At 45.5% G+C, this 15,431-nt stretch overlaps 1 protein-coding gene across 1 annotated transcript; it reads right to left on the bottom strand.

Moving 5' to 3' along the window:
• Positions 1 to 1,757: 1,757 nt before the first annotated feature.
• Positions 1,758 to 7,783, bottom strand: LOC139471135 (perlucin-like protein). The gene is made up of 5 exons (XM_071253394.1): positions 7,726 to 7,783; positions 7,241 to 7,305; positions 4,752 to 4,974; positions 3,599 to 3,751; positions 1,758 to 1,846 (listed from the first exon to the last, which is right to left on the bottom strand). The coding sequence occupies exons 1-5, from the start codon at positions 7,781 to 7,783 to the stop codon at positions 1,800 to 1,802; spliced, it is 546 nt and encodes a 181-aa protein (XP_071109495.1). The 3' UTR covers positions 1,758 to 1,799.
• Positions 7,784 to 15,431: the final 7,648 nt, after the last annotated feature.

The following is a 15,431-nucleotide window of genomic DNA, read 5'->3' on the forward strand; positions in this document are numbered from 1 at the left end:
GGGGTTCTGTCTATCGGAGTTTTGTTAATCGGGGTTTTGTATATCAGGGTTCTGACAGTCAGGGTTCTGTCTATCGGGGTTTTGTCTATCGGGGTTTTGTCTTTCGGGGTTCTGTCTATCGGGGTTTTGTCTATGGGGGTTCTGTCTATGGAGGTTCTGTCTATCGGGGTTCTGACAATCAGGGTTCTGTCTATCGGGGTTCTGTCTATGGGGGTTCTGTCTATCGGGGTTCTGACAATCAGGGTTTTGTCTATCGGGGTTCTGTCTATCGGGGTTTTGTCTATCGGGGTTCTGTCTATCAGGGTTCTGTCTATCGGGGTTCCGTCTATCGGGTTTTGTCTATTGGGTTCTGTCTATGGGGGTTCTGTCTATCGGGTTCTGTCTATGGGGGTTCTGTCTATCGGGGTTCTGTCTATCGGGGTCCTGACAATCAGGGTTCTGTCTATCGGGTTCTGTATGGAGCCACGTCCCCTACGGGACGGCACTGTGCGTTTCGTGTTGCTAGGTAGGGAAAGGGACTCTGTGATGGACTAGGTACCAGCAGCCCGTGTGGATCATAGTAAGTCCTGCTGTACTGATGACCGGTGGGCCTCAATGTAGGTGAGTGAGTGAGTTGGGTTTAACGCGCGGCTTTTAACAGTATTCCAGTTATATCACGGCGTGTCAGCTTAATGTGGGAGGAAAGCCCGAAGTGATGCAGGTCTCAGGTGTCTACCACTTCGGTGAAACCCACAAGCACGGGTATGGTGCTGACAAACCTAGAAACATAATCGGGCCGAACCTGGATTCGAACCCACAATCATAGGTTTCTGGCGTGCCCAGAGGACGCAACTCTAATAGGTCACCAGCAACCCATGCTTGCGAATATGCTTGTCGAAAGAGACGACTAACGGGAGCGAGTGGTCAGGCTCGCTGATTTGGTTGATGCATGTCATCGTATCCCAATTGCGTGAATCGATGCTCATGATATCAATCACTGGAATGTCTGGTGCAGACTCGATTATTTACAGACCGCCGTCGTATAAAGCTGGAATATTGCTGAGTGCGGCGTTGAACAACAAACAAACAAACAAGACGGTCCCGGAAAGTTTGATTCGATTTAGCAATTCTGGAACAGTCTAAGGGAGTTTTAAACAACAAACAAATAAACAAATAAACAAACACTCAGAAAACCTAGGAACCCATCCTCAAACTTACTTATTTATATCACGTTTACTAAAACTAGCTTCCCATTCCGCTCTTAAAATTATGGTAAAAAAATATCTATTTGGTTTGATACATTGTCAAAGCTCTCCCAGAGAAATGTCAGCAAATTGGCCCTAGTACTGTTTCAGAGTACATGTATCAAGGCTATCGGGTTTCATCTGGCACCAAGCTTGTCACATCAAGGTCCGAGCTCACGCGGGAAACCACTAAAGCACGTGCTCTTCTCGTGCATTTTGGCACGTAGCAAAAGATTGGATCTTATATTTAAGGGATTTACGAAATACCATCACGTGGCGGAACAAAAGCAGTATTTATATAACGACAGTTTTTACAAATGGTCGAGTCTGGACCAGGCACACCAGTGTCATTTTGTTTTGTTTGTTTGTTTGTTTGTTTGTTGTTGCCGCACACAACAATATTCCAGCTCTGTGACGGGGGTCTGTAAATAATCTGTAGCCTGTATAATAATGACAAATTAACTGCTTTGCTACATAATTGGCAATGTTTTCATCTTCAAAGTTTATTTATCACCTGTACACGGAGGCAAAAGCAATACTTTTTCATAGCCTCGAACAGAAGTTAGATATTGCGGTTCACACTTTCGGCATCACCGGAAGACTGGATGTTGTCGACATCATATCTGTAACACAAAGCAGAGTCATTCGTCACCACTCGCATCTTTCCGTAACCTGTAATCTCCATTCGGTTTGTTCCGTAATGGTACGAATCATTCGTGACCAACTCGTGTTATTCCGGGACAAGCATTCGTGACCAACTCGTGTTATTCAGGGACAAGCCGAATAGCGACTCGTGCCCCTCACATGGCCATTTTTGCGACCGGGATCCGTCTTAGCGCAAACGGGCATACCAAAAACAATTGTCAACTGGTTGCGTAATGGTTCACATATATTTCCCCATATATTATATATATTTCAGATGCAATTTAAAGCACATCGGGACATGCGGATTTATACAGTATGATTGAACACATGAAACTGTGTCTTGGGTATATTTTTAGATGCAAGACATATGTAAAATCAAAACTTATTTCTGAGGGGTTCTTTGACCAAGAATTTTACTTGAAATCATACGCGCATTCCTGATTGGTTTGTCGTATTTTCGCACATAACATTTATCGATAGGGGGACGAGTCTTCTTGCAGGTTACGGAAAGGGGCGAGTGGTGACAAATGGCTGTTTTCCTGTGCCAGGCGTTTCTACTCCTCTAGTGGTTATATATCATTATTAATTGATTAATGGTGAGTGAGTATTGTTTAACGCCGCTTTTAACAATGTTCTAGCAATATCACGGCGGAGGACACCAGAAATGGGCTTCACATTGTACCCATGTGATGAATCGAACCCGGGTCTTCGGCGTGACGAGCGAACACTTTAACCACTAGGCTACCACAGCGCCCCAATTGATTACTGGTTCCGCCGACCTAAAGGTTCACAAATGTGGTATATCATATAAATTGGAGAAGTCTGTTTTCCTCCCATCGTATCTGCTGATAAATTTCAGTACATTCCGACATGGTAAGGGAAGTAACTCTTTTGAAATACTCCGTTTAAAAAGGGGAGGAAGGTAGCCTAGTAGTTCGTTCGTCACGCTGATGCGCCGGGTTCTATTCCTAACATTTGTATAATGTGTGAAACCCATTACTGGCGTCCCGTCTCGTAATCTTGATAAAATGTTGCTTAAAGTGGCGTAAAACCCACCTGTTTCACACCCAGACATGAATTAAGCGCTCGTTCATCAGACACCGCGAATCTTTCCTGTAATATACAATAAACTACGTTTATAACGAACACGCTTTTAAAGAGCTGCCGGGTATAACGAACATATTGTTTGGCCCCGACCATTTGTTATATATATGCTGTACATATGCTTATAACGAACTACGAACTAAAATTAGTGGCCCCTTTCAGTTCGTTATAACCGTAGTTTACTGTACCATCAAATGAAGCTACGTTCCCCATTCACCAAGAAATCTTGCTACCGAAATGCTAAAAATTCAATCAGTTAAGGACCGCCTCCGTGGTCTAGTGGTACAGAGAGCAGAAGGTCCGGGGTTCGATCCTCGGTCGCGTCATACAAAAATACTTTAAAATATGGTACTTCTTACCCTGCCTGGCGCTCGGCATTAAGGGGCTAAAACAAGGACTGGTTGGCTCGGAGTCAGTATACTGTGTCTGAGTGGGGTATTCATGTTAAACTGCGGCATGGTATCTCATTGAGCTAGCACTATAAATCGGCACCAGTCCGGACTAGTAGAAGCAGCCACACACACACGTGCATGCACGTCGCTTTAAAAGTGCAATAATCTTGGACGCGACGTTAAACCCAATTTCACCTCACCAACGTTCTCGTGCGAAATCACAAGTCTTCCTACCGTATTCACAAATGAAGCCGTAAGTGTCCCAGAAAACACCGCATGGCAGTTCTATCCATTTTCCATCGACGGATCGTAGCAGAGCGCAATCTTCCGCAAAACCCAGTATTCCTCCATGGTCGCGTTCCCAGTTGCTGTAGGACGCTGTGCTGGCTGGGGAAACAAACACGGCGTCATGACAACCAGGGATGCTATCAGCCTCATACCCGGAGACTAAAATATATATTCACATCGTACACAACTACAATATATACGGTTTGGAAGCGGCCAGCCATTAGATATCCAGGGATGGGGGCGGTTAGGGATGGGGAGGTTGTTCTGTTTTTCTTGTGTTCTGTTCCCGATAATGCTGGACTGAAAAGAATGAGTGATTTGGCTTTGAACAATGTTTCTGGAATATCAGAGAGTGTCAATTTGTTGTAGAAAAATTCAAAGTGATCAATCAATTTGCAAACGATGTAAGTTGGTGCTTAGAAGTGAGAATCCAAATGCTCCTGTTAACATTTTCCTAGCCTTAAGTGAGAGAGTGAGTTTGGCCAAACACCGCTTTTAGCAGTGTTTCAGCTATAACATGGCGAACCGTGAAGATCCCGGGTTATAATAGGTCACCAGCAACCCATGCTTGCGAGAAGAGGCGAATATGCTTGTCGAAAGAGGCGACTAACGGGATCGGGTGGTCAGGCTCGCTGATTTGGTTGATGAATGTCATCGTATCCCAGTTGCGCGGATCTATGCTCATGATATCAATCACTGGATTGTCTGGTCCAGGGCCCCGTTCCACAAAGCGATCATAGCGCTACGACTGTCGTAAGCCTATGCTAAAGAATGGGAGTTACGATCATCTTAGCACTACGATCGCTTTGTGGAACGGGGCCCTCACTCGATTATTTACTCATATAGCTGGAATATTGGTGACATCGGCATTAAACAACAAACAAACAAATTATATCATGGCGTGTCAGCCTGATGTGAAGTGATGCAGACCTAAACTTGTTTACGACTTTGGTGAAACCCAATTGTACGGGTAAACAAATATGGAAACATCATCAGGATGACCAGGGATTCGAACCCACAATCATAGGTTTCTGTCACTCTGTCTCGAAGAGGGGCGCCCCTCGTAGCTTTTACCATTCAAATCGAAATGAACTCTGACCTTTGACCCACTTCCAACTACCCTCGTTCTCGGAATCGGTCAAGCCGATCCACATCCCCTTCTCGGTGTAGCCCACATTTTTAATGGTGGCGAGAATGAAGTCTTGCGTTGATTGGTCAGTGATGATCGCGAGGGACCCTCCTTGACCTTCACATGACATCTTCGCCGTGTTCCACGTTCTGTCGTCGTAGGTGACGAAGTCGTAACACTTGTCTCGGAACGCCTATTAACAAACACAAGGCTAGAACAATGATTTATCATCCAAAACTGGCTCCCACAGGAGATATCGCTTGGATGAGATCAAGCGATATCTACACTGTAGATATCGCTGCAATGAAATTACATCACAATGCTTTGCAGACCATTGTGACGTCACTGTTACCATGACGTCACAATCAAATGACATCACTAATGGATCTGCTACTGAAGCTGTTAGCAGTACTTTTTACACTTAAGAAACTGCTTATTACTGTCTACAAACTGACAAAGTTGAAAGAATGATGTTGGATGATAAATAAAATCTCACCTTGTGTCTTTTGATATCAAATATATCAACACTCGTTGATAAAAGTGGAAAAAATCCTCGGCAAGCCTCGGAGTTTTCCAACTTTTATCAACTCGTGTTGATATATTTGATATCAAAAGACACTCGGGTGAGATTCTCTATATATCTGAAACCTATCCTCGATTATCCATTAACTCACTCACTCCTCGACTATCCAGTGTTTTATATACGATTTAAAGGGGGATACTCGGAATATTTTTTTTAAATTCCAAAATTGTAAGAGATATCAGTTTCTAGTAATAGTCGTCTCATAATAATGAATGAAATGGGAACACATTACGAAAAGTGGTGAAGTATGACAGTAGACGTTATGAGTGCGTGAGTGAGTATAGTTTTACGCCGCTTTTAGCAATTATCCAGCAATATCACGGCGGGGGACACCAGAAATGGGCTTCACACATTGTACCCATGTGGGAAATCGAACCCGGCGTCTTCGGCGATATTGAAGGACGATTGGGGAAAAGATGGGAAATTTCAAAGTTGACGTTTTGAATCAGTAGTGCGTAATGACGCTACGATGTGCAAACTTTCATTCACTCGACGAGGCATACAGCGTATGCGTCTCCCAATGGCGATATGAGGGAGTCTGTCCCACGCCTCTTGCAGCGCCTGGCCAAGTTCAGCCAACGTGGTCGACGGCCTATGACGTTGGCGCACACGTCTCCGTGTCAAGTCACAGACGTGTTCCCATAACAGGGCTTGATCTCCAATCGCCAGCAGTGGTTTATTCGTAGTGGTTTATTTTTATTTACGCAATCTGATTGGCTTGCTGAGAGTGGAGAGCTGTGTAATCGCGTTTGTGTAACGCACGGGGGAGAACGGCTGAGGCACATTGCTGGCCATGGCTTTCTTTGAATCTTGTGCTGTGGAAGTGAGCTTTGATGATTCGTGTCCTGAAAGACAAAACGTCGACCCACACGGTTGTCAGTATGTACTGACCAGTGACCCTTCCTCGCTCCATACGGAGTGGGGTTCGCTCAGTACAAAGCGATACTACCCTTCACCATTACCGATCCACCCGCAAATCGGTCATGCGGTTGACATTGGCTTGACGTTCATGTCGACGTCGTCAGACACGACAAAGCCTATCAAGGAAGTACAAAGTGAATCGGGAGCAAAGCATGCCACGTGACCAGCGACGATTACCCCAGTGTCGATGTTGTGTACACCATGGACGTCTATGACAACTTGTAAGGGGCGGGGGGCATAACACGTGGCCGTCGGGCATGGAGATGAGCTACATGTAGACGATTTCTAACCGGTGTCTGACCGGTAACTCCTACTCTAGTAGCCTGATGAATGTTTGCTGCAATCTGATTCGCCGTTTGAGCTCGATTTCGTATTGACATTTCCATTAACATTATCATGTATGTGTATGAATGTATTCTACATTTACACATTATTTTACAGTCTCCGTGATCAACATCAACAACATCTCATCACATTGGGTTTTTTTACTTTGAGAGATGGGTACACACACACCCTCCTCCCAATCACCCATTTTCATCACTCCCAGATCCGACCCGTGAAGATCCGGGGTAGAATAAGTCTTAAGCAACCCATGCTTGCCGTAAACGGCTACTATGGTTGTCGTAAGAGGCGACTAACGGGATCGGGTGGTCAGGCTCGCTGATTTGGTTGATGCATGTCATTGTATCCCAATTGCGTGGATCGACGCTCATGATGTCAATCACTGGAATTATTTACAGACCGCCGTCGTATAGCTTGAATAATACTGAGTGCGACGTTAAAACAACAAACAAACAAACAAACACGACCAGGGCCCACTTGCACAAAGCGATCTTAGCGCCAAGATGATCGTAACTCCCATACTTTTACATAGACTTATATGGTACAACAGTCGTAGCGCTAAGATCGCTTTGTGAAAGTGGGCCCTGACCAGCCTCTGGAGAGAGAGTTGCACCTTTAAGTACGCTCCTCTGTTGAGTTGTGTCGGACATCGGTCCAGGTTCCCGTTCTGACATCTTCCTGCCAACACAGACACGTGACACGGAATTAACTTAACTACCGGACCCGGAACAGGGGCAATAACAGCCTGGTTCCCTTGGTATGCTGCGCTGTCAGTGTAGCGCCAGCGCAGCATACCCATGGAACCAGGCTGGGGCAATATGAGAACATAGTAGTAATATAATTACAGTTTCGCACGATATACTGGCAATGAAACTGTTCTTTAAAACTACACACACTCTCTAAGACGATGTCGTCCGCCTTCCTGAACCTTTGAAACTCCTAGACGACTGCTGTCACAGGCAAAATTTGGGGCTCGTTGTTATATGCAGTATTTTTTACTAAGTTAGCGTGATATGAGACATATGTTATCGGTTTGACAACAGTTTCATCACAAAATGATCAATCGTACACGAGATAACACAATTTGACAAGACTTACCTGTAAATAGGCAGGTAGTTATTACAAGAACAGTTGCTAGTAAGGACGCGCGGGTCATGGTGAGAGATGTCCCAGCTATTTATACATGACACCGTGGAGAATTAAAGCACGTGGTGTCCCTGGTTGTACAGTGAGTGAGTGAGTGGATGGGTGAGTGATTGGGTGGTTTGGGTGAGTGAGTGAGTGTGTGGGTGAGTGAGCATAGGTCAGTGAATGTATGGGTGAGTGAGTGTTTGGGTGAGCGAGTATATGGGTCAGTGAGTGTTTGGGTAAGTGAGTGTATGGGTGAGTGAGTGAGTGAGTGTATGGATGGGTGAATGAGTGTATAGGTGGATGAGTGCGTGAGTGTATAGGTGAGTCAGCGTATGGGTGGGTGAGTGAGTGTATGGGTGAGTGAGTGAGTGTATGGGTGAGTGCGTGAGTGAGTGCATGTGTGATTGTCTGGTGCCGGACTCCATTATCTACAGACCGCCGTCATTTAACCGGAAGATTGCTTAGTGCGGCGCTAAAGAACTAAACAAATACTCAATTTTGTGAGATTTTACAACCGCTTGGGCGCAGTCGACGCGGGACTGTCGCGGGACTGTCGCGGGACTGCCCTTCGGAGAGACGTGGTTTCTGTCTGAAATATGTCTTCTGTGTATGGAAAATGGTTACATATGAAAAATATGTTGCATATAAAAAAGACGTATTCCATCTATGTCTGATACATCTGAGGCATGTATATGTGTTCTCCGCGTGCTTGATACAGCAAAGGGCTGGTATATAGAGAATCTCACCCGAGTGTCTTTTGATATCAAATATATCAACACGAGTTGATAAAAGTGGAAAAATTACGAGGCTTGCTTGTCTTATCAAAAGACACGTGGGTGAGATTGTTTTTATCATCCAACATCATTCTTTCAACTTTTTCAGTTTGTAGACAATAATTAGCAGTGTCTTCAGTGTAAAAAGTACTGCAAACAGCTTCAGTAGCAGCGCCATTAGTGATGTCATTTGATTGTGACGTCATGGTAACCAGTGACGTCAAAATGGTCTGCAAAGCATTGTGATGTAATTTCATTGCAGGGATATCTACAGTGTCGCTTGATCTTATCCAAGCGATATCTCCTGTGGAAGCCAGTTTTGGATGATAAATGTTAACCGCATTCAAGTACACAAGTTTGTAGATGAATTGCTGGACATGATAGATTCTTTCTAAGTAAAGTACAGATTCTAGTGCTGTCTTGGGGGAGTCCCATCCGGGATTAGAACACACTCTGCCAGAGTAAGGAACCCAATCGCCAGCACACAAATCGAATCCCGAGTAGGTTATATCGCTGAATTTGAGTGCTGGCGATTAAGTGCCTCGCTCTGGCAGTGTGGGTTCGAATCCCGGAAGGGATTCAACCTAAACAAGTACTAGAATTTGTAATTTACTTAGAAAGTGTTATCCCAAATATAACATTTACATTCGACGACTTTCTAAAATGCACTGTGTATTCATGACAGATTCGTAAACAAAGTTACTTTTCAAATAATGCATGGACCAAAGTTTTACAACCGAGTTATGTTCACATTCGGGATAAGCTATTGCTTTTGTAATTTTCCTGAGAATCTTTTAAATGCTCAACAATATCTCTTTATATATTGACGAAACCTATTCGTATTTTAACAGCGGCGGATATGAGGAGAGCGTGTGTCGTAGGGGTATGGGTTATGAATTGGTCCAAACTGCAACCACTGTAGGCGTGTGCTATCCATACCCCGAAAAGGCATTTCGTGGATAAGAGTTCAACAATGTCAAGTATTAGTGTTTAGATCCTTCTATATTTACACGAAGAGGATGACAAAGTAGACACAATTTATGGATAACAACTTCTTTAATACTGTAATGGCGACGTTTCGGAATATATCCTTATACAACGGTATGAGGATCTATACACGAACGTTGTTAAAGCGTTCGCTCGCCACGTCGCAGACCCAAGTTCGATTCCTCACATTGGTACAACGTATGAAACTCTTTCTGGGGTTCCCTGCCGTGGTATTGCTGGAATGTAGTCGGCGTAAAACTATACTCACTCATAGAAAATGGTTATAGTATGTGTAACAGTGTGCTAATATACATTTTCTTGAATTCTAAATACAAGTAGAGGTTTAATCTCTATTCTAACAAGTCAATAATAAGTGTTAATCCTGCGTTATACCCATCGTATGATCTATTTTGATTATCTTATTCATATGTTAAAAGTTGCATTTGTGTGATATAAACTCAACAACAAAAGTTCCTGTGACACCAATATTTAAGTGTATTTTTCAAACAAGTAAAGTTTGGTTTTCAATATTGTAGTACATGTATGGAATCAAGTCACAAAAACGCAACTGCTACAGAAAATCATGCATTCCATGCAAAAGTTAACTTTTATGCAAGCCCCATGCATTTCACTACCCAAGAATGGGTATAAAAACAAGTGCGTTAACGGTATTCCATATGCATTGTTTAGCATCGTGCTGACAACTACCACTCAATAAAAACAACAAAATGACGCAATTATTCAACATTACCAAATGCCACGCCTGTCCGAAAATGAGCGTCTGCGAGCCATTGGTATGCTTGAAGCAGGATCGAGTCAATGTGATGTTGCAAGACAATTTAACGTCCACAGAAACATCATTTGGTGTTTATGGCAACGTTGGCAACAGACGAATGCAGTCAGAGACCATCCTCGGAGTGGCAGGCCACGCGTTACCAATAATCGACAAGACAACTGGATTCGAACAACACACCTACGAAATAGATTCCAGCCAGCAACAATGACTGCAAGAAGCATCCCTGGCCTTCGACGAATATCTTCACAAACCGTACGTCGTCGCCTCAGATGTGCAGGGATTGTCGACAGAAGACCCGCCAGACGTCCCATTTTGACAGGAAACCACCGTCAAGCACGTCTACAGTGGTGCAGACAGCGTCTACGCTGGACGGCCATGCAGTGGGGACAAGTTCTTTTCATTGACGAGTCTCGTTTTCACCTCAGCCACAGCTATGGACGGATTCGAGAGTACCGACGTCGAGGTGAACGTTACATCAATCAATGTGTCATGGAAGAAGATCGGTTCGGGGTCGGCAGCGTTATGGTATGGGATGGGATTACAGCAAGACAGAGGACCCGTTTGATAGTGGTAGAGTGAAATCTCAATGGACAGCGCTACCGCGACGAGATCATCGGCCCTGTTGTTCTACCGTTTTGGCGTCGTCAAGGCCCAGGCATTACCTTTCAACATGACAACGCCCGGCCTCATATTGCTCGACTTGTTCAGGATTCTCTTCAACAAAACAACGTGAATGTCATCCCCTGGCCGGCTCGCTCCCCTGATTTCTCACCAATGGAGCACATGTGGGATGAGATGGATCGGCGCCTTCGACGTCAACCACGTGTTCCACAGACACTCCAGGAACTTCGAAACATGCTCGAGCAGATATGGACAGATATCACACAGGACTTTGTGCGTCGCCTGGTCCATTCCATGAGACGACGGCATGTTCATGGGTTTTTTTTATATGAAATCACGCATTTTCTGAATTCAGTATGGCAAATTAAACCATTTAAACATTTACAGGTGTCTTTTATCTGTTGCAAACCGAAATTGTTTCAGATTTGGTAAAAAACATAACTTGGCATTAAATCTTATTCAATGTCACAGGAACTTTTGTTGTTCAGCAAATGTATTGCACACAACCGGGAAGATCCGAGATGAATAGGTCTTCAGCAACCCATATGCTAGCCGTAAAAGGCGACTATGCTTGTTGTAAGCGGCGACTGACAGGACCGGGTGGTCAGACTCGCTGACTTGTCGTATCCCGATGCTCATGATGTCAGTCACTGGATTGTCAGAAAGAAATGCGAACATTAGTAACTTGTAGTGTAACCACAGAGTTCTAGGTAATTTTGTCATTAAACAATATATCACGTGACTAATCACGGGTCCGGGTAGTCCTGTGGGTACCCGGGTCCTGCTCAGTACCTACCCGACACGGGTACCCAAGTTACCCGTCCCAGCCCTAACACACAGTCACACATACATGTACATTCATGTACCATGTACTTATCATATAATAGGTGAGTAATATGTAACAGTATTTGTTATATAAAGAGGGTTGTTATTAGTATATATTTAGGGGGTATACATTTTTATTTACTGACCAATAACACGTTCCTGTGCAATTATGTCATATTTGACGCATAAATATTGTGACCATAAAAAATCGTATTCCGCGGCACTTTTCAAGGGAGAGAACTCCAACCAATTTCCTGGTTTTTTCCCGTTGTCCTGTCAGTTCGTGGTCAGACGTGGGTTTACTCTGTCACAGGAAACTGGCATACGTCGCTATTTGAAAGGTAGGAACTATATATTTCCCCGGGTACGATTTATAACTTCTTTAACCAAAAACGCTTTAAAGTTCTACACAATCTTTACAAGTGTATAAATTTACTTCCGTGTTGCCGACATCGATTGCGTGTTGTCGGTGTTGTCAGGAGGGCCTCTCGTTGAGGCGGGAGCAGGTCAAATCAAAGGGTAAAGTCAAAACGACCGTGTAAAATGGAAATAACGGCAAAAAAGTCAAAATGTCCACAGAAATAGAAAGACTGCAAACTCAATTATTGTGTCATAATAAAAACAGTGAAAGTTTTCTCATTTGGATCAATGTTTATTCATGTTTGTACAACAGATTGGTACACTGGTCAATACGATGTTTGTTTGTTTGTTTGTTGTTTAACGCCGCACTCAGCAATATTCCAGCTATATGACAGCAGTCAGTCAATAATCGAGTCTGGACCAGACAATCCAGTGATTGACAACATGAACATCTGTTATTTGGTAGAATGTTACGCAAATATATCTCTGTAAATTGAGCATCGATCCACACAGTTGGGATTGATGACATGCATCAACCAAATCAGCGAGCCTGACCACCCCATCCCGTTAGTCGCCTTTTACGACAAGCATAGTCACCTTTTAGGCAAGTATGTGTTGCTGAAGACCTATTCTACCCCGTAATCTTCACGGGTCACTAGTCTATGCAAAGTAATTTAAAACTGATGAGATTTGTTAAGACAACAAGGGAACTCTGCTGGAAGAGATGACATTTTAATAACAGCCTGTAACATGTGCACTGTCTTGTCTGGGCCCCATCATGGCTCTCGGTGAGGCAGGGTCATGTCTGGCCCCATCATGGCTCTCGGTAAGGCAGGGTCATGTCTGGACCCCATCATGGCTCTCGGTGACGCAGGGTCATGTCTGGCCCCATCATGGCTCTCGGTAAGGCAGGGTCATGTCTGGCCCCATCATGGCTCTAGGTGAGGCAGGGTCATGTCTGGCCCCATCATGGCTCTAGGTGAGGCAGGTCTTGTCTGGACACAATCACAGCTCTCGGTGAGGCAGGGTCATGTCTGGCCCCATCATGGCTCTCGGTAAGGCAGGGTCATGTCTGGACCCATCATGGCTCTAGGTGAGGCAGGGTCATGTCTGGCCCCATCATGGCTCTCGGTGAGGCAGGGTCATGCATGGACACAATCACAGCTCTCGGTGAGGCAGGGTCATGTCTGGACCCCATCATGGCTCTCGGTAAGGCAGGGTCATGTCTGGCCCCATCATGGCTCTCGGTGAGGCAGGTCTTGTCTGGACCCTATCATGGCTCTCGGTGAGGCAGGTCTTGTCTGGACCCCAACACAGCTCAAGGTGAGGCAGGTCTTGTCTGGACCCCATCATGGCTTTCGGTGAGGCAGGGTCATGTCTGGACCCTATCACGGCTCTCGGTGAGGCAGGTCTTGTCTGGACCCAATCACAGCTCTCGGTGAGGCAGGCCTTGTCTGGACCCCATCACAGCTCTCGGTGAGGCAGGTCTTGTCTGGACCCCATCATGGCTCTCAGTGAGGCAGGTCATGTCTGGACCCCATCATGGCTCTCAGTAAGGCAGGGTCATGTCTGGACCCCATCATGGCTCTCGGTGAGGCAGGGTCATGTCTGGACCCCATCATGGCTCTCGGTGAGGTAGGGTCATGTCTGGCCCCATCATGGCTCTCGGTGAGGCAGGGTCATGTCTGGCCCCATCATGGCTCTCGGTGAGGCAGGGTCATGTCTGGCCCCATCATGGCTCTCGGTGAGGCAGGTATTGTCTGGACCCAATCACAGCTCTCGGTGAGGCAGGGTCATGTCTGGACCACATCATGGCTCTCGGTGAGGCAGGGTCATGTCTGGACCCCATCATGGCTCTCGGTGAGGTAGGGTCATGTCTGGACCCAATCATGGCTCTCGGTGAGGCAGGTCTTGTCTGGACCGCATCACCGCTCAAGGTGAGGCAGGTCTTGTCTGTACCCCATCATGGCTCTCGGTGAGGCAGGTCTTGTCTGGACCCTATCACGGCTCTCGGTGAGGCAGGTCTTGTCTGGACCCAATCACAGCTCTCGGTGAGGCAGGCCTTGTCTGGACCCCATCACAGCTCTCGGTGAGGCAGGTCTTGTCTGGACCCATCATGGCTCTCGGTGAGGCAGGTCTTGTCTGGACCCCATCATGGCTCTCGGTGAGGCAGGTCTTGTCTTGACCCAATTACAGCTCTCGCTGAGGCAGGGTCTTGTCTGGACATAATCACAGCTCTCGGTGAGGCAGGGTCTTGTCTGGACACAATCATGGCTCTCGGTGAGGCAGGGTCTTGTTTGGATATAATCACAGCTCTCGGTGAGGCAGGGTCTTGTCTGGACACAATCATGGCTCTCGGTGAGGCAGGGTCTTGTCTGGACACAATCCATGTGTGTGCATGGGTGGAGCTCTGTGTGTGTAAGTGTTTGTGAGGGTGTGTGTGTGAGTGTTTGTGTATGTATGTGTATGTATGTAAGTGTATGTGTATCATGTGTATATGTGATATATCATACTATCTTAAAGGTGGGGTGTTTGTGGATGGGTGTATGGTCGGGTGGCCTCTCTGCTTTAAGATATATTATACCATCTTAAAGGTGGGGTGTGTGTGTGTGGGTGTATGGTCGGGTGGCCTCTCACTGCTTTAAGATATATTATACCATCTTAAAGGTGGTGTGTTGGGGTGTGTGGGGGGGTTTATGGTCGGGTGGCCTCTCACTGCTTTAAGATATATTATACCATCTTAAAGGTGTGGGGTGTGTGTGTTGGGGTGTATGGTCGGGTGGCCTCTCACTGCTTTAAGATATATTATACCATCTTAAAGGTGGGGTGTGTGTGTTGGGGTGTATGGTCGGGTGGCCTCTCACTGCTTTAAGATATATTATACCATCTTAAAGGTGGGGTGTGTGTGTGTGGGTGTATGGTTGGGTGGCCTCTCGCTGCTTTAAGATATGTTATACCATCTTAAAGGTGGGGTGTGTGTGTGGGGGTGTATGGTCGGGTGGCCTCTCACTGCTTTAAGATATATTATACCATCTTAAAGGTGGGGTGTGTGTGTCGGGGTGTATGGTCGGGTGGCCTCTCACTGCTTTAAGAAATATTATACCATCTTAAAGGTGGAGCCAAACATTCTTTCACAAATTATTTTTCCCACAAGAATCTGGATTCATTTAACTTTTAATACTATTCCAGAAATATTAAGGTGGGAACACCAAGATGGACTTCACCCAACCATTACGGGACTCACTCGTGCTGATAGACAACGAACAAACACAAACTGATACGTAGACGACATGGAGGACAGTCGTTGTGAC

This window comes from Haliotis cracherodii, unplaced genomic scaffold (assembly GCF_022045235.1).
Source record: "Haliotis cracherodii isolate W230 unplaced genomic scaffold, xgHalCrac1.p SCAF_22, whole genome shotgun sequence".
NCBI lineage: Eukaryota > Metazoa > Mollusca > Gastropoda > Lepetellida > Haliotidae > Haliotis > Haliotis cracherodii.